Source organism: Arvicanthis niloticus, chromosome 14, assembly GCF_011762505.2.
Source record: "Arvicanthis niloticus isolate mArvNil1 chromosome 14, mArvNil1.pat.X, whole genome shotgun sequence".
Lineage (NCBI taxonomy): Eukaryota > Metazoa > Chordata > Mammalia > Rodentia > Muridae > Arvicanthis > Arvicanthis niloticus.
Genome location: NC_047671.1, coordinates 53615728 through 53640282, shown reverse-complemented (window position 1 = coordinate 53640282; position 24555 = coordinate 53615728). Strand labels below are relative to the sequence as shown.

The 24555-nt window shown below is 44.1% G+C and overlaps 1 protein-coding gene, 1 long non-coding RNA gene and 1 other non-coding gene across 5 annotated transcripts in view; 2 read left to right on the top strand and 1 right to left on the bottom strand.

Moving 5' to 3' along the window:
• Window positions 1–731: 731 nt before the first annotated feature.
• LOC117719929 (uncharacterized) lies at window positions 732–1695 on the top strand. Its single transcript, XR_004608247.2, has 3 exons — window positions 732–871; window positions 1129–1190; window positions 1566–1695. It is a non-coding gene; the product is annotated as an uncharacterized LOC117719929 (long non-coding RNA).
• Window positions 911–1043, top strand: LOC117720289 (small nucleolar RNA SNORA13). The gene has a single exon (XR_004608304.1). It is a non-coding gene; the product is annotated as a small nucleolar RNA SNORA13 (small nucleolar RNA).
• Window positions 1696–2015: 320 nt separating the features above from the next.
• Epb41l4a (erythrocyte membrane protein band 4.1 like 4A) overlaps window positions 2016–24555 on the bottom strand; it is a 209447-nt gene continuing 186907 nt past the window's right edge. Inside the window, exons 19-24 of one of the 3 annotated variants that reach the window (XM_034518397.2) lie at window positions 17488–17607; window positions 8671–8718; window positions 7779–7847; window positions 4445–4555; window positions 4240–4321; window positions 2016–3129 (exon numbers count right to left, since the gene is read on the bottom strand). In XM_034518397.2, coding sequence (XP_034374288.1) covers window positions 3001–3129; window positions 4240–4321; window positions 4445–4555; window positions 7779–7847; window positions 8671–8718; window positions 17488–17607 — 559 coding nt within the window. In that variant the 3' untranslated portion in view covers window positions 2016–3000. The remainder of the gene's footprint in view (window positions 3130–4239; window positions 4322–4444; window positions 4556–7778; window positions 7848–8670; window positions 8719–17487; window positions 17608–24555) is intronic. The other 2 variants (XM_034518399.2, XM_076912856.1) reach the window with 2 other exon arrangements.

Here is a 24555-nt window from a genome sequence, read left to right as displayed (position 1 = left end):
CTCCTCAACTGCTTGGGAGTAGAGGCATCACACCTCACTCCTCCTGGATCTTAAAGCTGTTTGATTTTGGTTTGTTTCTCGATTGTCCAACACTAAACTGCAAGAGAGATCATTCGCATCCCATTTCAGACAGAACCTGGACCTTGTATGTCCTAGATACTGGTCTTGGTTTTGCTTTTTAGATTTTCGACCTTACTGCTCCTTATCCGGAGGAGAAACGTCCAGCCTCTCCCAGCTCTGGGTCTGAGCTCCTTCAGCTCTACGCCCGCTGCTCATCACTGACAAAATACTCTGGGCCCAGGAAGGAGGCATAGCTGGACACACACTTGACAAAAATCTCCTTAGCATCCTGTTTGCCGCGCGGGGTAGGGTGCGGGGCAGAGCCGATCCCACAAAAGCAACAAAGGGCCGGCAGGGTGAGCGCCCTCTTTCTAGGAAATCGGGGCCGCAGCCTCCCTCGGTGCACTTCTCCCTCCGGCCACACGGGGGCAGGAGAGAGCGCGATGTCCGTGGTACAATCCATCTCCCCCCGCGCCCGCGGACAATGGGCTCTTCCGGCTGTAGAAAAGCATTGTGGGAGAGCGACGCGTCCTTTCCGTGCTCTCGCGCGCCGCGCAGCATGGCGTTCCTGGTAGCTTGGGTTTGGGAGGTAGCTGTGGCGTGGGATCTAGGGTTTTCGCGGCAGCCTTCGGCCTACGTTCCCTTCCCGGAAAAGGGGGAGATGACGCGGACTCGGTGGCCGTGTGAGGAGCAGGGCCCGCGGGACCCCGCGTGAAGCGGGTGGGTGTGGAGCGCTGTTTGGGATGTAGATCTTCGCCATATGCCCAGGCGCACAACGGGGCAGAAGTGGAGCGAACATCCAGGTGACAAGGTAAGATTGGTTACCCACTTCCTGACGCTCTATTGGTGTAGCCTTTGTGTTGCCCGTTCACCTTTGGTCACTAGTGAATGTGGTGTCAAAAAAGGCATAAAGTAATGCTTTGCGGCCTTTCCTTTCCCTGGAGTTTGGTATCTTGGGTGTAGGAGCTGCATAAGTAACAACGTCGACTCTAGCTGGTGTATGCGAGTGAACTTGCTGTCCAACGCCGGGAATGTACCTTCTTTAACTGGTTCTTACTCGTTCAACAGGTGGGTGCCTGAAGCTGACGGATACTCCCTGAACGACACGCGGGAGTACAAAGTCGCTTAAGGTAGGATTGACTACAAAGCACTAGTTATGTGATTTCCTTTTAGGTTGTAATGCTGAATCATTAGACTTACTGATTCGATTGTATTGCCGCTACTTAATCTGAAATTAACGCAGACCGTAACTCGTAAGAGACACAGCCTTTACCCATTGGCTAACTTTTATGCATGTTTTTTTCCCCGAGTACGTAGTATTGAACAGAAATAGTACATTAGTGGGTTTGAAAATCTGTTTGGATCTGTATTAGCTAGAAAAACTGCCAAACCTACAAGTGAAAAGTTGGGTCCTTTTCAGCACTAAAGGCTTTGGTAGGAATTTATGTTACCAGATAACTTTTTTGAGACAAGTACTTAAAGCGTTTTTTATCTTTTTCTTTTAGGATGTCCTTGATTTGGAAATTTGATCTTCAGAAGCATGAGCAATTTAAGTTTTCTGGGAAGCCTGTCAAAACTCCACACAGATGAATACGCATTTGTAACAAGACTATGAATAAATACTTTGATAAGCTGTTCTGAGGCTTGTATGTTGTGTGATTGGTGGCCAACTTACTGTGGGTTCATATGTAACAGCTAAACTGATAGCTAGATTTCAGCTTAGATTGCCGTAAACTCCTTTTGTTTAACAGGAAGGGACAGCTAGTACACTGGGTATTAAATCTGTCCTGAGCATTGGAATAGAGTATCACAAATGGAAAACTTACTGTGTGAAATAAATCCAAGATCTGGACCAGTCAGGGAAATCTGAGGGGGGGGGTGCCACTGCAGAGCAAAGTTGGAAAGTGAGCCAGTCAGTGCAAAGAGTTAAGGAAGCAGTAAAGAGACCAGACCACTAAGGCTTAGGTTTTATTAAAGCAAGAGAAGGAGATGGGAGCAGGGCAGTTCCACACAGGTGGGCAGTGAGGTGAGCTGCAAAGGATGTGGGGGTGAAGAGGCCCTCGAATTCCAGCATAAGAGTGATGACATTGAGACAGGACGCTGCATGGGAAGGAATCCTTAAGTTTGGTTTTAGTTTTGTGAGGGGAGCAAAGGCCTCAGGAGTAAAGTTTGGCAAACACTAACACTGAGCAGTCTACCCCCAGTAGAAGCCTCAAATAGCTGGAGGCATTTGTGGGATAAAGTTGAATTATTGGGCAGTAATAAAACTGAAAGCTCTTGAGCCTGGCAGAGGCAGGTATCTGAGACCTTGTCTTGAAAAGGCTTAAATAGTAACTGGAGAATTTCAAGGGAGCTAGAGACTGCTACAAGAAAGGATGGGTCACAGCTGATGGCAGATGGTTCTGAGTACTGTTCTGTCTGAAAAGCCATCGTGCACAGATAAAGGTTCATGGGGACATGGGTGGGCAGGTGTGTAGGGTCAGGGACAAAGCTCACATGGGCTTTTTTTTTTTTTCCTCAGAAAACACAAGACAAGGACACTTAAATTCAAATCAACACTTAACAGCTTTTTACATTTGTAAATAACCATAGGACTTAATGTCACAAAGTAACAATATTACAGTTTTGTGGGAATAAAAGTCACTACAGTCTGATGGAGTCCAGGGGCTCATCAGAAGCCTCTGGTCCTGGCTGTGGTGGAGAGGTGAGAAACATGGAGTTGGATGGTCAGAATTTCAGCAAAGATTGTGGTAGCCAGTGAGTATAAGGTCCTTCCAAAGGCCCAGAGCACAAGAAGGCTGTACACAAATCCTTAAGAGATGCTAATTTTCTTGTGCTAAAGACACATGTCCAGGAGATGTGGATAATTATCTAATTCACAGTTTCAAAAGTACCAGTGGCACACACACTTCCATACCCACCCTACACCCCTTCACCCGGTCAAGTCTCTGTCTTGAGGCGAGCAGCCTGGATGGTTTTTATTGTTTTTGCTGTATGTTTTCCAGCCAGATTGATTGTAGATAGCTGAGATTTTTCTTCAATCAGGCTGTCTTTAGACCCATTTCTTCTCTAGAAAAAAATGTCAAAAGTCATAAAATAATCAAATCAAGTACTTAAAAACACCAGAAGCTGGCTGTAGAAGGACACACTTGTAACCCCAGGAAGAGCAAATCCAGCCTGAGCTACTAGTGTGGCCACCCTAAACTTATTCATTTATGACACTGTTGTAATTAGAGAAAATTCTCTAATACTGTATGAAAGTTCCCTCTAGTTAACTGCAAAACCAAATGTGTTTAATCTTGGTCTGACAACTGGATACATATCAGTTTTTATAAAAATTGGGCACAATTCACCTATGTAAGCATTACTTTAGAGACCTTAACACTTTCTCTTCTAAAGACCAGAGGAGACACAAAAGCCTCCCCTGGATCTATTCCAGTGAGCTGTAACATGAAATGGTTCATGTACAGTGTGATAGCACGGAGTTCATGTCATCTGGGACGTCACTGCCACCCAGGGCAAGAAAGGTCAACTGTCTATCTGACCTGCACACCATACCCAGGGGTTGGGACTTGGAAACACCAAGAACGCCACCCACAGGGCCTCACAACAGCTGCTCAAGTCCCCTAGGGATGACTTCGTTGCTATGGCTTCATATATATAAACATCTAAAAAGTATCCAAAGGAATTCCTGAAAGCACAGGATGCTTCTCACTATTCTTGTAGGCTGCTTACCTGTGGTACACACCTTTGATCCCAGCACCCGGGAGGCAGAGGCAGGCAGATTCTGTGAGTTCAGGACCAGCCTGATCAAACAACAAAGGGGGTTCCAGGCCAAACAGGCTTACAAAGTGAGACCCTATCTCACTACTAAAACTATAATTAACTTTTTAAAAAATGTCATCTGTTGGGGTGGCAAGATGGCTCAGTGGGTAAAAGCCTTGTATGTAGCTCAGTCCTCACTACCTGAGTTCAAATCCCAGAACCCACGTAAAACAGTTCTGAAAGCAATTCTCTAACACAGAGACCATGCACACACACAATAAATTTTATTTATAAATATAAATATATTTATATAATATATATTTATAAATAGATATTATATTAATATATATAATATATATTCATTCATCAGAGATATATTCATTCAATCAGTAGATGTCTTAAACCTATACTAACCTGATGAACTGTAGAGCCTCCAGACCCCTGAGCATCCGAGGAGCGGGTGACTGGAAGTGGTGGTACAAGATCTGTCTTTGAGCTGCCAAAGAGAAAGCGTCAGAGTCTATGAACAAGATAGAACTCAGATCCTAAGCTCCTCCTGCCGGCCGAGCCCGAAGCTCTGCGGGCTGTGTTGTCTGGAGCCATGGGATTGACCACTCACTTCACTTCCGAGAGAACGGATCGCTCTCCGTCTGAGCACTGGGATCTGCGGTACTGCCGGTAACTCCGTGGGGAATGCGAATGCCTGATGCGGACGGGGTCACCCTGAGTCCTGAGGGGAAACCGGACAAAGGGAGGACACAAACACAGACGTCAACAGCGTGGCGGTGTGTGTGCAGTTTTCCTGAGTGCTAAACTGAAAACAACTTTCAGCTGTTCTTGACTCTCTTTTGAAGGTGGCTTTTTAATTTTATTCAGGGTCTCCTGAAGTCCAAGCTGGCTTCAGACTGAAGATGACTTAAACTCCTGATGCCCAAGCTCCACATCCCACACGCTGAACTATAGCATGTTCCTCTGCACCTAGCTCAGACGGGGTGGGACTTGTTTTGTTTTGTTTTGTGGGGTTTTTTTGGGAGAGTTGCTGTTTGGAGGGGCATTTTTGTTTTAAGGTTTTTTGTTTTGTTTTTAAGAACTTAATTTTGATGGTCTTTGAAAGCAGTAGTCTAGATTTCACAGTATTTTACAAAAGAAAATGTTCTCCTATTTACTCATGCAAGTGTAGCTCTGTGGGGGTGAGGTGGGGGGGTGGGTGTGATGCATGTGAGAAAGTGTGTATGTGTGTGTGAGCGTGTAAGAGTATGAGCGTGTGTGTAAGCGTTTGAGAGTGTATGTACGTGTGTGTGCATGTGTGTGTGTAACCACAACTTTCGTTGCTGTTGTTTGGACACAAGGTCTCATGATGTAGTTCTAACCTGGACTATGTAGACCTAAACCTGAAACCTGAGTGCTCTCCCGCCTCTGCCTCCAGACTCTGAGAACACAGGTGTGCTCTACCTAGCCTGCCTTAACCACTAAGAGTTAAACACTTCTGAGAATTCACTTGAATTCTCTCCAAGAATATGGAAAGAAATATCTACAGTGAAAACAGAAGCTTCAGCTTCCTGTCAAAAGAGGTCAGTTCTAGCTGACACTATCATGACACCATGTGTGTTCTTGGTGCACACATACAGATCAGGTGGTAGACATCTGTTCCTTCTGACTGACGACTTCACAGTGCGGACACATCTTAGAATGGCCCATTATATGCTGTAATTCTCTTAAGCACTTAACTTTTAAAGAAAAATCAATCCTTGACCTAAAAATGATGGGAAGAGGGCTGGAGAGCCTGCCACCAAGCCTGAACTAAGTCCCAGAAAGACTAGCATGATGGAAAGAGAGAACTGCTTCCCCGCAAGCTGTGCCACACATGTGAGTGGACACATACATACATACACACACACACATACGTACATACATGCATACATATACACATACATACATACATATACACATATGTACACACACATGCATACATATACACATACATACACACATATACACATACATACACACATATACACATACATACACACATACATACATACATAAATACATACGCACATACATACATACGTACACACATGCATAGTAAAAACAATTAAAAGGTAATGAGAGGTGTTTGGCCAGTGGGAAGAGGCTGGGGAAGCTGGGTGGGCCTCAGTTTTTCCGGATGGAAAGACTGGGTCACAGAGGGGAGGTAATAAAGTGTGTTCCTCCCATATTCCTGGAGACAATTCAAGCGAATTCTCAGATGTATTTACATCTTAGTGGTTAAACCAAGCTAAGTAAAGCACACCTGTGATCTCAGAGTCTGGAGGCAGAGTGGGAGAGCACTCAGGTCCTAGGTTACACAATCCAGGCCGGTTTTCCCTTGACCCATTTCAAGGCACATAATAGCCAATACATGCTCAACAGTTAGGGCTGGGGCCTGGAGGTTGGTGCTAAGCATTCCCGAAGCCTGTTCAGTTCAGTGTGGTCCTAAGATGGTGTCTTAGTTAGGGTTTCATTGCTGTGAAGAGACACCATGACCAAGGCAACACTTATAAAGGCAACATTTAAAAACTCTTACAAGGGCAAAATATAAAGGCAGCTCTAGTCAAGAGCTGGCTTGCAGTTTCAGAGGTTCAGTCCATTCTCATCACGGTAGGAAGCATGGCAGTGGGTAGGCAGCCTTGGTGCTGGAGGAGCCAAGAGTTCTACATCTTGATCCACAGGCAGCCAGGAGGCGACTCTCTTCCACACTGGGTGGAGCTTGAGCATAGGAGGCTCAAAGCCTGCCCCCACAGAGACACACTTCCAACAAGGCCACACCTCCTAATAGTGTCTTCCTTCCCATGGGCCAATCATATCCAAACCACCACAGATGGGGACTGACTTTAGCTCATATAATAACAGTTTTGCAGTAAATATAATTCTCTCAGTGTTAAAAAAATGATAGACAAAACTGACTCTGTTATCACTGAGTACCTCAGCCCCCCGCCCTCCAAAAAAAAAAAAAAAAAAAAAAACCTTCTTTAAATGGATATTATTCATCATTTATTGTAACTTCTTACATACAGACAAGCAGAAGAGAAGAGCTGAGAGTCATGAAGTACAGAACAAGAGCAGTTTTATGATGTTTGAAACGGGGTCTCTCACTCTTTGGCTCAGACTGGCCAAGAACTCACAGGAAACCAAGCTGACTTTGAACTTGTGTCAATCCTTCTGCCTCTGCCTCCCAAGTTCAAGGATTAGAAACCTGAGGCACCACATCTTTCTACCTTGTTCCTTACATTAAGCTCTATTAATATACAGATGGAAACACAGCATGGACCACAGTGTAAGAATAAACTGTTCCCTCCTGTGGTGGTGTGAACGTGAATGCCCGCCCCCCCCCCCCCCACCAGCCGCCAGATCCTCATGTTTGAAAATTCAGTACCCAGTCAGTGGAACTGTTTTGGAAGGATTAGGAGGTGTGGCCTTGTTGGAAAAGGTGTGTCACTGGGGTAGGCCAGAGGTTTCAAAAGACTTGAGCCATCCCAGTGTGCCCTCTTTGCTTTCTATGCTGGATCAGAATAAGCATCAGTTGTTCCTGTCACCTTTGCTCTGCCATCCCAGACTCTAAGGCAGATTCTAACACCCTGAAACTGTAAGCCAAATTAAACACTTCTTTTTTTTTTTTTTTTTTGAATTTATTTATTTATTTTGTGTAAGTACTCTGTAGCTGTCTTCAGACACCCATATGAGGGCATCAGATCTCATTATGGATGGTTGTGAGCCACCATGTGGTTGCTGGGATTTGAACTCATGACCTCTGGAAGAGCAATCAGTGCTCTTAACCACTGAGCCATCTCACCAGCCCTAAACACTTCTTTTTATGTCTCCTTGGGTATGGTGTTTTGTCATAGCAATAGAAAAGAAAGTAATATACTTTCACACTAATAAAACTGGGCACAAACTTTCAACACTGTACTCACTCTACTTTAGTGTATGGAATCTCTTTCAGCTGCTCTTCTGACAAGCCAGACGGGTCCACAAGCTCCTTCCTAGGAAAGAATGGCACTAAGGTTAAAAGAAACAAGAAAAGCCATCAGGCCTGCACACATACCAATACCTTTCCCAATTGGAACACTTTCCTTTTCTGCCTTTGTCTCAAAACGTGGGCTTATTTTAAAAAAAAAAAAAGCATGCATGCGTGATATGACACACGCGTGACATGCACAAAGCTAAGAAAACTAGAATGTGTTCAGGAGAAAATGGGGGAAACTCTTTCCTGTAGCCCTTGGCCTCTTCCCCTCCTTTCTAGGCCCACTCTCTTCAGGCCCCCACTGCCTGCATTGATAAGCTTCTCACCCTGTGTCGGTGCCTTTCTTTTCTATATGGATTTGCTTCTCTTTGCATTCCTGTGTAAACCACTGGCCTAGCTGAAGTGCATTTACAGGCAAACTAAGTGACCTTGAACAGGAAACATTGGTCTGCCTGTAGACAGCTGCTGGTGTACAACACCCCACCCTGATGTCAGCATCAGATGATACAGAACGAGCATGGTACCTGCCAGGGAGCCAGACCGAGGCTCCCCACAGTAGCACCCATTAATCTTGTAACCAATTTTTAATGCAGAAGACTCAGGTTCAGCACCCACATGGTGGCTCACAATCATCCATAATTCTAGTTCCAGAGGATCCAGCACCACCATGCATGCATACGGTGCATATACATACATACATACAAGCAAAACGTTCTCTCTCTCTGTGTGTGTGTGTGTGTGTGTGTGTGTGTGTGTGTGTGTGTGTGCACATGCACTCACACATGTAGAATATTTACATGTATATTCTAAAATTGCACCCATCAGGGAGACCCAGTACTCACTGGATGTGCTTCCACAGTTCTTCTTTTGCTTGAATATCAGGACTTCTTCTGTAAATAAATTAAGCAAAATTCACTCCTACAATATATGTCATGCACAAACCTTAAGAGTTACCTGCAATAGTTTCAGGAGGTCTCACTTGCCACCCAGCTGCTGACAGGAAACATGAGCAGGGAGAGCCATTACAATTATCAATAAAAAAGGTAACAGGTTAACTTACTATTGGCTAGTGAGACTGAAAAACTCACATAAATGTACATAAATAAAAACGTGACATCACCAGAGCTTCGTTTATGAAAGAGCCTGGAAGGCAGGCTTGGGGACAGACCCATAGTCTCAGCACTTGATGGCAGAGGCAGGGGTCTCACCACAGGTTTGATGCCAGCCTGGCCAGCTGGTGTTACATAGCAAGACGCTATACATCACAAGCAAAAGCTACATAGAAAAAAAACAGGAAAGAGCTCAGACACTTGGGAACATATGTGCAAACCCCCTGGTAGTAACTGGGCAGTGGGCAGTGGGCAGTGGTTAGGGGCTCTGGTTCCTGAGCTTCTTATCGACTTTTTCATTGTGTTTATTTACGTGTGCACATGTGTGCATACTACTGTGCACTCAGGACAGTCTGCAGCACTTAGCTCTCTGCTTGACCATGCTAATCCCAAGGACTCGGTCCCTCGGCAAGGCAGTAGGTACCCCTAACCTGCTGAGCCATTTCACCAACTTCCCACTGTTTTTAAGCAGAAGAAAATTCCTTTCTGTTGCCCACTGGAAGATTCTTAACACGATCTGCAATGACCTAATACAAGCAACAGCCATGAGGAGAGGCAAGTGGCATAATTAATGTCCCCCTTCGTGTGACATCTCAAGGTGCAATCCTGCACTGAAATGTAAGCCACACAGGACAGAGCCTATCTGTGACTTTCACTGATGCTGACATGCTTTCCCTGAAGACCAGAGATGATAGATAGCATTATGGTGAATGTCCCAGAACAAGAAGCCTGGAGTCACTGTTTATGTTCATACCGTCCATCTGGGTCAACTGTGAACCCCCACTGTAGCACGGAATAGTAAACTTAGTCAATTGTGGACACCGTCTCTTCAGGAGAAAAGAGATCTAGCAGGAGGTCCCCAAAGGGTCCTAAGCCATGATGATAAAAACGCCAAGAATTAAGCCACAGATCACCCCACCCTCTGGAATTTTATACGGAGGTTCAGTATCACTTTCAGCATACAATCTTGTCAATGCTTTCATTTGTCCCTCATGCATCCTGCCTGGGCTTTCTGAATCCTCAGACGACAGTAAGCTATGCATTTAGCTACAAAGCGACTGGTTGGCTTTTCCTTTGTGTGTGTGGACTGGATGAGAGGGCAACCAAATTCTGGTCCTTAGATCAAATTAAAAGTAAGAAGTAAGTAAGTAAGGGGTGGGAGCCAAGGCACTGACGTCTGACCAAGAACCCTGCTGAATACTGATTTTTGTCATCTAAAATTCTATGCTTTAAAGACCATACGGACAGCCTGGAAGGTCTCCTGAAGAAAACCTGCCTTCCCCACGCTCTGCCCGTCTGACCCCCTGCCTTCCCCACGCTCTGCCCGTCTGCTCCCTGGGCAGTACGCCAAACCATTAAATGACAACTAAGAAGGTGCAGAGATTTCAGAGCACTAAGCTGTTCTTCCTCTCGCTAAGCATGCTGGGTCAGCATGCAGTTCTCAGAGGATGCCACCCGACAGTCTGTCACTCGGTGTGGAGGTGGAGGCGCTGCTGTGCTGACAACCTGTCCTCTTGGGGACGCTGGAAAGGTGGATTCACTGTGTTACCGGAGGTTTTGAACTCTGTATCACTGTTGACATTCTGAACACTAACTCTTTGGGAGCTTCCCCCGTGCTTTGTAAGATTAGGTCAGTGACATCCCAACATCTATCCACTAGAAGCCAGTAGCCTCCTTAATGTTAAAGAAAAAAGTGCCGGGCGGTGGTGGCGCACACCTTTAATCCCAGCACTTGGGAGGCAGAGGCAGGTGGATTTCTGAGTTTGAGGCCAGCCTGGTCTACCGAGCAAGTTCCAGGACAGCCAAGGCTATACAGAGAAACCCTGTCTCGAAAAACCAAAAAAAAAAAAAAAGAAAGAAAAAAGAAAGAAAGAAAGAATGAAAGAAAGAAAGAAAAAAGAAAGAAAGAAAGAAAAAAGAAAGAAAGAAAAAAGTAACTCTGGGGAGCCCATGAGTTCTTTACTCCACAGGTAAAGAACTTGCCACCAAATCTGGTGACCTGAGTCCAATCCCTGGGACTCACACAGTAGAAACTCCCAAAAGGCTGTTCTCTGGCCTCCACACACATGATGTGGCACATACTAACCCTGACCCCCAACACACAAATAAATAAATGTAATTAAAACTGTTAAATGACTCAACATTGCCAAGTGCCCCCCAAAAGACAAAGTTGCCACCGACCTGAAAACTACCAATCTGAAAGTAGCTAAAATTAGGTGATAGAAGTGAGTGGACAAGTTACTGTAACAACCCAGGGTGGGACCCCAGAAACAACGCTGGGCGCAGGGAGGGATTGGATACTAAAAAAAGGGATTGAATACTGGTTCCAGACAGTGAGAGGGCAGATGAAGACTGGTGTCATCTGAAGTGGTCTGAAGCTTAACGCATTTACAACAGATGAGGAGGCAGAAAAACAGTATGTAAGGAAAATACAACCCACGGCCACCACGCCAAGCCCAGGGGTGAGACGTGAGGAAGAGGAACAACTATTTTTGAAAATGAAATATGTGTATATGCACACTTGTACGAATGCCTCTCTGCCTCTCTCCCTCCCTCCCTCCCTCCCTCCCTCCCTCCCTCTTCCTCCTCTTCTTCCTCCTCCTTCTCCTCCTCCTCCTCCTCTCCTTCTCCTCCTTCTCCTTCTTCCTCTCTCTCTCTCTCTCTCTCTCTCTCTCTCTCTCTCTCTCTCTCTCTCTCTCTCTGTGATAACTCAGCAGGTAAAAGCACCTGCTGACAAGCCTGGAGACCTGAGTTCCATCTCCAGGTAAATACAAAAAACCAACTCAGAGGATGTCCCCTGACTTCCACACACACCCATACACATAAATATGCACATTCACTCAAAAGAAATGCAATGTAATTTCAACACGCACATACACACAGCTAACAGCCTGATAAAAGAGTAGACGTATAGCTCAATGATAAAGAGACAGCACCCAAACACACACAATACCCTGCACTAGGTCTGCAGTGCTGCATGCCAGACACACCAAACAACAAACCCTGACAGCATGCAGTGTTGGGGGCCGACTTTTAGCAGAAAGCGGCTATCAGCTTTGCAGCCATCTTGAGCCATATACCCTGACATGAGACTTGGATTACAATAACCTACAACAGCTGAGCACACTCTGATAATCTTGGTTTAGATACCTTGGGTGTGTGAGATTAAAGGTGTGTAACTTAAGAGTTTGACTTAGAAGTGTAGAGATCAGATTTAGAGACAAGACCTAAAGGCATGATTAAAGGTGTGACCAAAAGGCATGGCTCAGAAGTGAGACATATAAAAGGCAGAGGCAGACAGAGAATCAGACTATAGAGAGAGAATCAGACACTTCAGAGAGTACAACTTGGAGTACAACTTGGAGTAGGAATTAGGCATTAGGTAGCAGGCACTTGGAAGAGAACTTGGAAGAAGTAACTTGGAACTTGGAGGCACTAGGGACTAGGAACTAGGGACTAGGAACTTAGGACTTGGGACTTGGGGAGAAGAAGAGAGACTGAAGAATAAACAGGATTGAATCGCATTCTGTCTGGTTTCCATTCTTTGATTCCGTCCTCACTCTCTCTCTTGCTGAACCCCAACCCTCGGACCGGAGCGGCAGCTTGGACCGGGATACAGTGGCCGCCAAACTTGGAGCAGCCCGGGCCTCAACATTTTGCTAGGCTGCAACATTTTTGGCTGCACAAAGTGAGGCTCCAGCTTGGGCCTCAACAATGCAGCACCCTGCACTAGGTCTGCAGTGTTGCATGCCAGACACACCAAACAACAAACCCTGACAGCATGCAGCACCCTGCACTAGGTCTGCAGTGCTGCATGCCAGACACACCAAACAACAAACCCTGACAGCACAGGACAGTTTTCTACTGCTGGAGCTTTGGGTAACTTTCATTTCTTATTTATGCCTTTCTGTTTGTACTTTAGCCAGAAGACTTCCTTAGCTTTTGAAGCAGGGAGTTAAGAACCATTTCACTGTGAATAAGTCGTGTGATTCCATTCAAAACCCCAGTCATTCTGTCCCTGAAAACGCAGCATAAACTGAGTTCTAATATCTCCACTAGTCTCGAAGAGCTCAGGGCATGGGGGAATTCTGAAGCTGGAAAAATGACAGTTTCCTCTCTGTTAGACCACCTGTGACTTAAGAAATACAAACACAAGCTACCTTAATGGCGGCTATATTACTTTATGTTTATATCTGCACACATAAATTTTACATCATTACAGCTCAATACAGTTTTGTAAGTTTAGAACACTGTGAAATTTTAATAGCCATATTTCTGTAGCTCAGTTGGGAGAGCTTGCTTAGTTTAGTGTGCACAAAGCCCGGGTTCTATTCCAGCACACATAAAACAGGTATGCCAGCACATGCCTGCAACTCAGCACAGGAGAGGCACAGGAGAGCAAGTCCATCCTCAGCTACATGTTGAGTTCCAGGCCAGCCTGGGCTACATAGACTGTATTAAAAGAAAAAAAAAAAGACTTATGCAGATGCTTTATTTAAACTCTTCAGAGGAAGCCCCTCCGTTGTCAGTAGATATAAAATATAACAAATATAAACAAGCTGCCAGCATTGATCCAGTATTTTTCAAAAGCATCGCCATACTTCCTTATGCAATGACTCAACTTTAAATCAACTAGAGACCTTAGTTTGTACCCATTAGCTTGTAATCCAAGCACCTGGGAGGAAGGGAGGAACATGGCAAGCTCAAGGCCAGTCTGAGCTAAGCAGTCAAAAAAAAAAAAAAAAAAACCAACCAAACAAACAAACAAACAAAAACCCTTCAATATTTACTTCAAATTATATACAGTGTAACATACAGTGGTGGCCAGCTGGTGTCATTTTATCATCTTTAAGCTAACTGCATCTCTAAAAGGGAGTTTAAAATGGAAAATAAGTAAATACAAAAATGATATTTACTTAGAGAAGAGAGAATGCTGAACAAATGCTTCTTCTGATATTCTTGAATGGTCAGAAGAAGTGAATTACGGGGATGCCTTATCCCTCTTCCTCCTTTCCCGTCCTAATTAAGAACATGAAGGCCGTGGAAGGCCACTCAGCTGTGGAGGTTTGCTCTTGAACGTCTTAGAACGTCCTTTGAACATTCATCTACACTGGACGTTGGGGTTCATCTGGCCCAGCACTTCCTATGCAGCCTCACGGCTTGAAATCAGTATTGTTCAGTGAGTAAACGTAGTAACACATTGTGGCCACCAGAGGGTGGTGGAGCCCACTCACACACACACAAACCATTGTTTGAAGGGCAAGGGGAAGGCCTCTCCTGCGCAACCCAAGGAAACAAGGTAGAAAGCAGGTTCAGCCAGGCTGATGCTGACCCTTTTATGTATATACCATAGCAGCAAACACAAATGCCACAGAAATAGAAATGAACAATATAACAGGCAATTCTGAGCTTCAAAACATTTAATAGATAAGACCCAGTCATGTTCAACTTAATGCTTATTGTTGTTGTTGTTGTTGTTTTTATTATTATTATTAATTATTATTATTATTATTATAAAATAGAAATGGAGTTTGTAATACAAAACTTTCCACAAACAAAAATTTAGGCAGAGATAGTATTGAGGCAGGTGAGCAATAGGACTAGTTTAGCAACCAGAGCTAGCACTTGGCTTGGCAATGTATGTATGTATGTATGTATGTATGTATGTATGTATGTATAAAACACCCTTGGCAGCCTGACACCCTGAACTACATGCACTATGCAGACATACCCCTCTGAACAATGCACCCAACCTGCATGTGCACCACACTCTGAACACAACCTGCATGTGCACCACACTCTGAACACTGAAATAACTTTCTCATCCCCATTAACAACCATTGAACTCAGATTCTATCCAATCATACTATAGTTATGTCCAGGTTTGTGAGTACATAGCCAGTTCAGCCTGAATTAGTTTGGGGTGCGTGCAGGACAAGGCAAACTTAGTCCTCTACGTGAACAAGCAGACAGAATGCTCTGCTTTCCGTCAAATGCTTATGCATGATTGGATATGTAGATGATTAAAATCAGATGCATTATGGGAAAGGATGTGTGCAATGAGCAAAGGTCTACTAAGCCAAGTCAGCCAATCAAAATAGAGAACTATGTAAACCACGCCCTACTAACCAACGTCAGCCAATAAAAATAGAGAGCCATGTAACCCACAGCCCTACTAACCAATCAAATGCCTCCCTTCCTTTAGACGGCACGGAGAAAGATGCCCCAGACCCTTGAGTACCTGGGGTCCTTGGGTATCTTCATGTGTGTGGCCTGATGTCATTCTTGACAGCAAATCTGGCTTGCTTGGAATAAAATCACCTTGCTGTTTACAAACCTGCATGGGTCTTTGTTTCAACTCCTTGAATAAGAAAGAGAACTTGTGGGTGGAGAGATGGCTCAGTGGTTAAGAGCACCACTGCTCTGCCAGAGGTCCTGAGTTCAATTCCCAGCAACCACATGGTGGCTCACAACCATCTGCAATGGGATCTGATGCCCTCTTCTGGTGTGTCTGAAGAGAGTGTCAGTGTATTTACATACAGAAAATAAATAAAAGGAGCAAGTGTGTCCAAGACTCATTCAAAGGGGGGGGGGGGAGAATTTGTAAACATTCAGCCAAGGTGAAGCATTATACAAAATACTTAAAGAAGAAATAATGTTAATTTTATATTAACTCCAAAAATGAAGAGGAAAATATCCCAAATTATACTATAACTTTGTTATTTTAAAAACTGAAAATTCATAATGCCACATTAAAAATAAAAGCAAAAAACAAAACCAAAAAAAAAAAAAAATCGGACATGAAAATGCCTGCCTGTAATCCTTACTTGGAGAAGGTATAGACAGAAGGATCAGAAACTCAAGGCCTTGGGCAGGATATAAAGGCAGAAACGGGTGGGTCTCTGTGAGCTCCAGGTCAGTCTGGTCTCTAGAGCATGTCCCAGGCCAGGTCAGCTAGAGCTACAGTGTAAAACCCTCTCTCAAAAGAAAAGAAAAACAAGTGGGTGGCAGTGGGGAGGAAGGGGGAGAAGTTCAGTTTAAGGTCAAAGGCCAGCCAGGAGCTACCTGAAATCCTTTCCCAACAACAAAGACGTTCTATACAGGTGTGGTGGCATGTGCCTTTAATCCCAATACCTGGGAGTCAAAGGCAGGCAGGGCTCTATGAGGTCAGGTCAGCCTGGTCTCTGTACCAGGTTCTAGGCCAGTCAGGGCTACATAGTAAGACCCTGGCTAATGCCGGTTCATTTGTTTTAGATGTATTTAATGTGTATGTTCTGCCAGCATGCATGTCTGTATACTCAATGTGTGTCTGATGTCAAAGGAGGTCAGAGGAAGGTGTTGGATCCCTGGAACCAGAGTTACAGCTGTGAACTATCATGTAGGTGTTGGGAACAGAAGGGAGTGTTCAGCAAGAGCGGCAAGTGTTCTTAACCACTGAGCCACCGATCCAGCCCCATAAGACCCCATCTTAAAAAAAAAAAAATCTAATCAAAATCTAAGTATCTACGATTGAGGCATACACCTTCAAACACAGGGTTCACAGGATCTGTGGCATAGCCTCCAGCATCCTCTCCTGGCCTGTCAATCTAACAGTGCATTCTCAGCTTTCCTCTGCCTGGCTCCCTCAGAGCTACCCAGCCGGCTGGGGCTTCAGCTTCCCAGTCCATCCTCTCCCTGTGCAGACAATGCTCTCTCCTCCCAGAAGTAAAGAACACTACAGCTGACCACCCAGGATCTCGAAAGGCTTTGGGGCTAACTTCAAATTCATCCCAGCTCACACAAAAGAGGCGTGCCTGGTGCAGGCATGGTGGTTCTCACTCTTGATGTATAGATCAAAGCGCACGTGCACAGGTACACGCGCACACACCATTCGCACACGAGCATGCAAGCACACCACCTTGTCAGCTCACAAAAAATTAATCTGGGGGACAGAAAATCTCACTGTGATGGGGTAACTGTGCTCACGCATGTCATTGCCTAGCAACAGGAGGGGCAGGCAGATCTCAATGCTGGGGTGTAATGAATCATTCAATGACCACTGCTCACAAATGGTAAACTGACAGCAAGATAGTCTGGCTCGATTTGGAACAAGACTTCAGAGAATTCTGTAGGCTCCAAATGGGCAAAGCAGCAGGTGTTTCACCAACAACCAGGCTTCAGAACAAAGGAAGCTCTATTATTTACCTGGTTGGATGTACGAATTTGTTATGTTATTTGTTATATATATATGTGTGTGTGTGTGTGTGTGTGTGTGTGTGTGTGTGTGTGTATGTGTGTATATATATATATATATATATATATATATATATATATATATATGCTTCTGATGGCCTTGTTCCCAGGACATTTTGCTCTGCCTGAGTGCCGACTTCTAAGCCTTCAAAAATTGTTAGTGAATGTTACACGTGTAAAAGGGGGAAAACAGCAAATAAAAAAAAATATTCCCAGTTGAAATGACTAATTAGGAGACTGAGCGCCCATCCGCCTGCTCTGCTAAGCTCCCAGCAAGCTCCCTGATTTCGAAGGAAAGTGGAAAAAGAACCCACATACGAGCGAGATCTGTGTCTGGATCTCCGGTTGTTAGGATCCACTTGGTTCTTTTCCTTCTGCCTCCTTAACACAGCTTCCCACTGAGGCGCCGAATCAACCATGTCATTCTCCTGTGGTATTCTGGAAAGACAAACCGGGCATCCGAAGTTAACCTCCAAGGCGGGCATGAGGCGGGCATGGCAGGCTCACCCGGAACAGGACTCAGCAGGCTGAGGTAGGAAAATCAGGACTCTGAGCCGCCCTGGCAACACAGAGAGACTGTCTCAGAGACAATGAAGAAATGTAAAGTTCAGATCCACTCGTGAATGGAAAGGAAAGCGCAGTAAACCAAACCTTCCATACACAGAGAAGGCAGCCCTAACTTCCCAACCACCACAAGCTCGCTTTTCAGATATTTAAGAGAATAGTGATTTAATTATATTGTTTTTTCTACTTGAGAATAAAACTAGATTAATATATCCTTAAGTAGATGTACCTGCAAATATATACACATAAATATACAATGTTCATACTAAATATGTAAGAATAAAGTAACTCACTTTAAAGTCTGTCCTTATTTTCTGAATGTCCTCAGAGTGTTGTAATGTCTCTTTTCATCTCTAATTGTTATTCCTCCGAATCTTTTTTCTCTGTCTTTTGGTTAATTTGGCGGAAGACTTGGTAACCTTGTTAATATTTTCATAGAACCAGCTCTTCGTTTCATTGGTTCTGTCTGTTGTCTATCACTTTCATTATTCATTAATTCTGGCCATGACTTTAATGATCCCTTTCTGTTTACTATTTTTGGGTATTGTCTGTTACTGTTTTTCCAAAGCTTCTGATTGTACCACTAAGTTATGAATTTGAGCTCTCTCCGGTTTTGTTCGTGTCCTCTCAGGACTACCTCATGTCGTCCCAGAGACTGTGGGATGCTGGGTTTTCATTTTCATTCAAGCTTTTTAACTTCCATCTTGACTTCTCCTTGCCTCAGTTATCCTTTAGTGGTGTGTTCTAGGGTCCCCATGCATGTGTGTACTTTGTGGTTTATACTGGGGTGGCACTGTGATCAGACAGAATGCAGGACGTTACTGTACTCTCCCTGCATTTACTAAGACTTGCTTTGTCCCCTCCGATGTGGTTGGTTTTGGAGAAAGACCCATAAGTGCTACGTAGATTGTGCATTCTTTAGTGTTGGGAGGGAGGAATGTTCTGTAGATCTTAGGTCCACTCGGTTTATGATGTCATTTCACTCCAATCTTCTCTGTTAATCTCTGTCCAGATGACCGTATATTGATGAGAATGGAGTGTTTCAGTCACCTACAATCTGTTGTGCTTACTCTGTGGATTCAGATGTAGCTTTCCAACGTTGGGGACACTCACGTTTGGTGTGTATCTGTATTAAGTCTGATGTGAGTCTGATGAATATGAAGTAACCTATTTATTTCTTCTGATTAGTTTGAAGTCTATCTTGTCAGATATTAGGATAGCTACACCTACTTGCTTCTTAGTTCCATTTGCTTGAAATATCTTTTCCCACCCTCGTACCCTAATGTATCTATCATTGATGGTGAAGTATTTTTCTTAGAGGCACGAAAAGATGGATCCTATTTTCTTTTCTTTTAAGATGTGTTTGTTTGTTTGTTTATTGTGTCTACAACATTCTGCCTGCATGTATGCCCTCAGGCCAGAAGAGGGCACCAGATCTCATTATAGATAGTTATTGAGCCACCATGTGGTTGCTGGGAATTAAACTCAGGGCCTCTGGAAGAGCAGACAGTGCTCTTACCCTCGAAGCCATCTCTCCAGCCCTCCCTATTTTCTATTTCTTTCTTTTCTTTTTTTAGAGACTTTATTTATTTATTTATTTTATGTATATAAGTACACTGTCACTCTCTTCAGACACACCAGAAGAGGGCATCGGATCCCATTACAGATGGTTGTGAGCCACCATGTGGTTGCTGGGAATTGAACTCAGGACTTTTGGAAGAGCAGTCAGTGCTCTTAACCACTGAGCCATTTCTCCAGTCCCTATTTTCTAATCCTAATTACTAGTTTGTGTCTCTCTATTGGGGAATTGAGAATATTAATATAAAGAGTTATTATTGAAAGACGTGTTATCAGTTGCTGTCATTTTGCTGATTTTTGTGGTACTGATCTGGGCCTCCTTTGATTAAGCATACTGCATTGTTTGTTTATTCTCCGTGAACTATCACCCAGAACTGCTGAGCAGGCCTTTGGGGTGGGAAAGCATGGACCTAGCTGGTAATATAAGGGAAGGAAATCCCAGGGAGCCACAAAAGCCTATGGAATGGGAAGAAACCTAATCACGGCAGTTGGCACAGCTTGAAGAACACTGTTCCAGCTTCTCACTGCAGACTAAATTAGAACAGAAAATATATGCTATGGACATTAACATTAGATATATGAGAAAGTATGTAACCTGAGGTCATAAACAGCCTGTGGAAGCAGCCCTTCCATTTGACATAATGCAGGAACATGTGCTCACTTACTTATACACTAGTGGTCACATGTCACACAGGAACATATGCTCACTTACACATGTGTGGCCACATGTCTATGTCCATAGGTTCTCATCACAACACCTCCCTACAAGCCTTGACATCAAACAGGACAGAGACCCACCAGACTTGCTAGGAGACCTGATACACTACCAGGAGTGAGGGATCAGGGCTCACTGGATGCCATCAAAGGGAAAGGATCAGGCCAATGGCAGCTCTCCCCTCCCATAGAAGCTCACACTTGATTTCTGGGTTTAGAATTAGACATAAAATTCTGCATAGAATCACCGTACAGCTCGTGGGCAGGCTTAAATTTCACTACAATATGTTTATCCAGAAAGCCAGGGTCTTCATCATCTCAAGTTTAGTTCTCCTAGAAAGACTGACACAGGCTTAGTCCAGCACATAGTTTCTTGTGAATACAGACATTTAGAAGGAAGACATGTGCTGTGTGTACATACTCATCAATTGTAAAAATCCAGAAGGTTAGCCATCATACTCAGATGATAAAAAACTAGCCAGGCATGGTAGCACACTCCTTTTAATTCCAGAACTCAGAAGGCAAAGGCAGGTGGAGGGTTTCTGTGAATTTGAGGCCAGCTTGGTCCATATGGGGAATTGTAGACCAGCCACCTACATAGTAAGAGAATAAATTCCTGGGAGCACACATGCATTTTCCTTTACCTTGCCAGTAAAAAAGACCACATCAAAGTGAATTTCGGATCACACCACATACTGTTATTTTTCAAACTGGAGAGTCTCAAGGAAGGCCAGTGAGGTACTCCTACTTCATAACCTCCTCATGGCCTGTGCACTCTGAAGACAGATGCCCTCTACAGACATGCTCTTCCATAAATATTCCAACAGCCGCATTAAAAATGCAAGGCTGGTTGTAGAGTTGCAAGAGAAGCAGCGTTCCTGAGCAAAGCTGGTGTGGACGCCCAGGTCCAGTCTGTAATGAAGTCTGAAATTACATGCTTACAAAAGGCCTCTGGTTAATGATGCCCCATTACAGGAATGACAGTGTCATTTCTTCCATTACTGAACTGTTCCAAAAGACACAGGTGCAACCTGGGAACAAAAAGAAATCCTAGCTCGTAGAAGCCAGAATATTTTAGCACTCAAAATATTTTAGCACTTAAAGGCAGGGTTATCAATCCCCCCCCCATTTTAAATCATTGGTGATTAAAGGAAATCTTTGTGTGAGAAACACCTATCTCCTATAATGTTTTTTTTTTTCTTTTCTTTTCTTTTCTTGAGACAGGGTTCATTACATAGCCTGAACTACTGATCCTCTTGCCTTATCTCCCAGATGCTGAGAGTATAGGCATGCACTACTTCTGGGCATGATTCTTAAGGCTTGTTTATTTATAGATGTGGAATATCCAAGTAGTTTTTGCTAACTTCCAGCTACAAGTTATTTCGATATAAGGATTTACATCCTGAAGAATAGAAATATTAAAAAGCCCTGAACTGGCACACAACCTTTAAGAACATCACAACCAGGAAATTATCGGGGGGGGGGGCGGGGGACACGGGGAGAGGTCCATTATCATTTATATTGCATATCTAGTCATTTTCAAATGCCTCAAATGCAAAAGATGAACCTCAAAAACCAACACATTTCATGCCAGAATCCCTCAATCTCTCCTTAAATCTACATTCAACCCACTTTATCTAGTCTCCCATCTGAAAGCAGAATCAACGGCGTGGGAAACAGATCCTAACAAGGCTATTGCCTTTAAAAAATTAATGTATGGGAGGGAGGGGGGCTAGGAGAGGGAGGGAGGGGGAGGGGAGAGATGAAGATAGAGGGAGAATGTTTTCAAATAGAACCATTTCAAAGATGTTTCAGGCAGGGACTTCTGGTATGCCTTCTGTACCTTTTACCAGGTCTACTTCTTCCTAGGTAGCACATGCAATTTAGATTTTTACTGTACTTGACACTTAATTAAGTTTGCTAAGGCCGTGAGGATGAAATGCCGCAGCATCCTCACCTAATAACAAAGTGGAGATAAGAGCAATTCCTATTCTTTCTCTTCCTCTCAATTAGAGCTCTGCACAAATCTTCCTATTACCACACGGATTCTCACATGTCCCCGGGGCCCACTGGGTCTTCCTCTTCTATTGGTTTTGTTCTTCATGGCACCTTCCTTTATACTGTCTCCCAATTCACCTCTAATTCACGGCCATGAAGGCCACATTCAATGCGGAACCTGAAATCTTACCAATGTGTAAGGCCCGCTCTTGCGTTCCATCTCGTCCAGCTTAGCCGTTATCTGACCCGGAGACTTGGAGCAAACCACTAATCTCTTGTGGTCAGGTCTCAGCTCGCTCATGTGAAGAATTATTACAAACATCATCTCTCGCTTTAAGACCCAATGTTTCTCTATTGTGTTTTATCTCCAAACCAGTAAGACGCTGAGGCAAGGTTCCTCTCTCCGACTGCAGCATAACACCCCAGAGAATTGCTTTGTGTGGCCACTCCACTGCTAACATTAAATCACCAGGTCTCCACAGACTGGGAACTGTGTTCTCATCAGCTCCACTCATTTTTGCCTCACCTGACATAAAGCAATCTTTTCTTCTGATTTTTGCTAGTAGCTTTTCTTCCCTAGGGAAATTTATTGGTTCCAGGCATCTGTTGATGTATTCTCTTAAGGCCAGAAAACAAAAACTGCATTTGTTTTCCAATCTTCCCTTGCCATCAGCAAACTCCATCAATTTGCTCCTAAAGTTGTTTTACCATCTTCTACCTCCTCCTTGTGCCCCTGCTACTGCAATGGGTGACCTCTGAGGCAGTTTCGCTTTGAAACTCTCCTGTCTTCGTGATTTTAAAATTTGTTTTGCTTTATTTCAGTAATCCCTGGCTTGTCGCTGGTATGGAAGCTTTGTTATTGCCACAGACTCTTTGTCACACTCTGAAGCCCCACATCACCCACATCACAGGTCCACGGCTTGGTGTGTCCTAGTAAAACAGAAATCAAGACATCCTTGCATCTGCAGCGTGGTTACCGTAGTCTGTCTTCATCAGCTATCTATGAACTGTCCCCTTCATAACCACAGTTTGTATCTTGTTGTCTTTAAATCAAGCCACCCATATTAGGAAATAATCTGAAAGCCTTTATGGGACATTATTAAGGCCATCTTAAGCTATTCTTTGGATACTAATAGACACCCAATAGATGAACAGACTTAACATTAAAAGGCAGGAACAAACTCCAGCATCACTCACACCAAAAAGGACCATGTTTCAAACACTGACTTCGGTTTTGTTAAAGGGAACCAGCTTCGCTTTCTGATTCCTCCACGGTCTTGAGAACGTAGGGCAGCTGAACGCCACCACAAGACCAACACCACCACCCAAGCAGGACACGCTCTACATTCCACATGGCATTATCTCCTGAATCCTCACAAACCTACTTCTGGGAACAAAAGGCAGGTACTCTTTCCATCTGAGCTTGAGAATCAAAGATCCATATGGTAAAATGACCAGGCCGCAGGTGTGGAACCTTCTCCAAGCAGGATGGTTTATATCTCAGGATCCCTGCTTTTCCCAAGAGCACACAATGCTTCACATATATAACTACTGTTTATGATGCAAACCTCCCGGAATAAAAACAGGGAAGGGTTCATGGGTCTCCTGCTGCCAACTTGCTCTAGACCCGTGTCTGGGCCCATCCTCACACTCTAATGCTCTGGGCTGCAAACTCACTTTTTCACTTAGGTAAAAACCACTGAACTATTCACATACATCTCTCACCTCTCCAGATCTCTCACTCTGAAACTCTAAAAACCTAGCAGCACATCAACGCTAAGGAACAAGAGAGTAAGCCACTGACCCTCTCTGTAACGGCCACACCAGGAGCAGGATATCCCACAGATTTCTTTCTTGAATGTGAAGAACGTTTTTATCAAGTTCAGGACATTTACAGGGAAAGCTACTGCATGAAAGCCTTTATTCCAGTCAGACTACTTCCTGGGTCTTCCTTCAGCATATGTCTTGGACAAGTTCAGGATGCAGTCCTATGTGTTCAAGCCTATAGCGACAGACTGGCTGGCCTTTTTTTTTTTTAAATAAATATTTTAAGGTTTTTATTAGCACATACTAATTATATGTAATCGTGAGTTTCATTATGATGTTTTAGATGTGCATATAATGTCTCTGGATCATATTCACGTCTTCATCCTCTCTTGTTCCTCTGACAGTCTGGCTGATCTCCTTCCTCTTCTCAACTGCTGACTGACCCTTCAGATCTCAGGGACAATACTGGAAACTCTAGCCAACTAAAACAAATACACTCCAATATGAATATGCACAGGAATCGTTAGCTGCACAGGGCCAGCATTTGGAAGGCTCACCATGTGCAAATGTAACCAGGTCAGTTGTCTCTCGGTAATGGAACAGCAAAGGAAGCTCTGACTAAAGTTTGGGCAGCTGGGGAGAGCTCAGCTGACCCAGTGCTAGCTTAGCACGTGAGGCTCCTGTACTTCCTAATCAGGAGTAGCAGTGCACATCTATAATCTAAGCACAAGTGCGCACGTGTGCATGTGTGCGTGCACTCGCAAA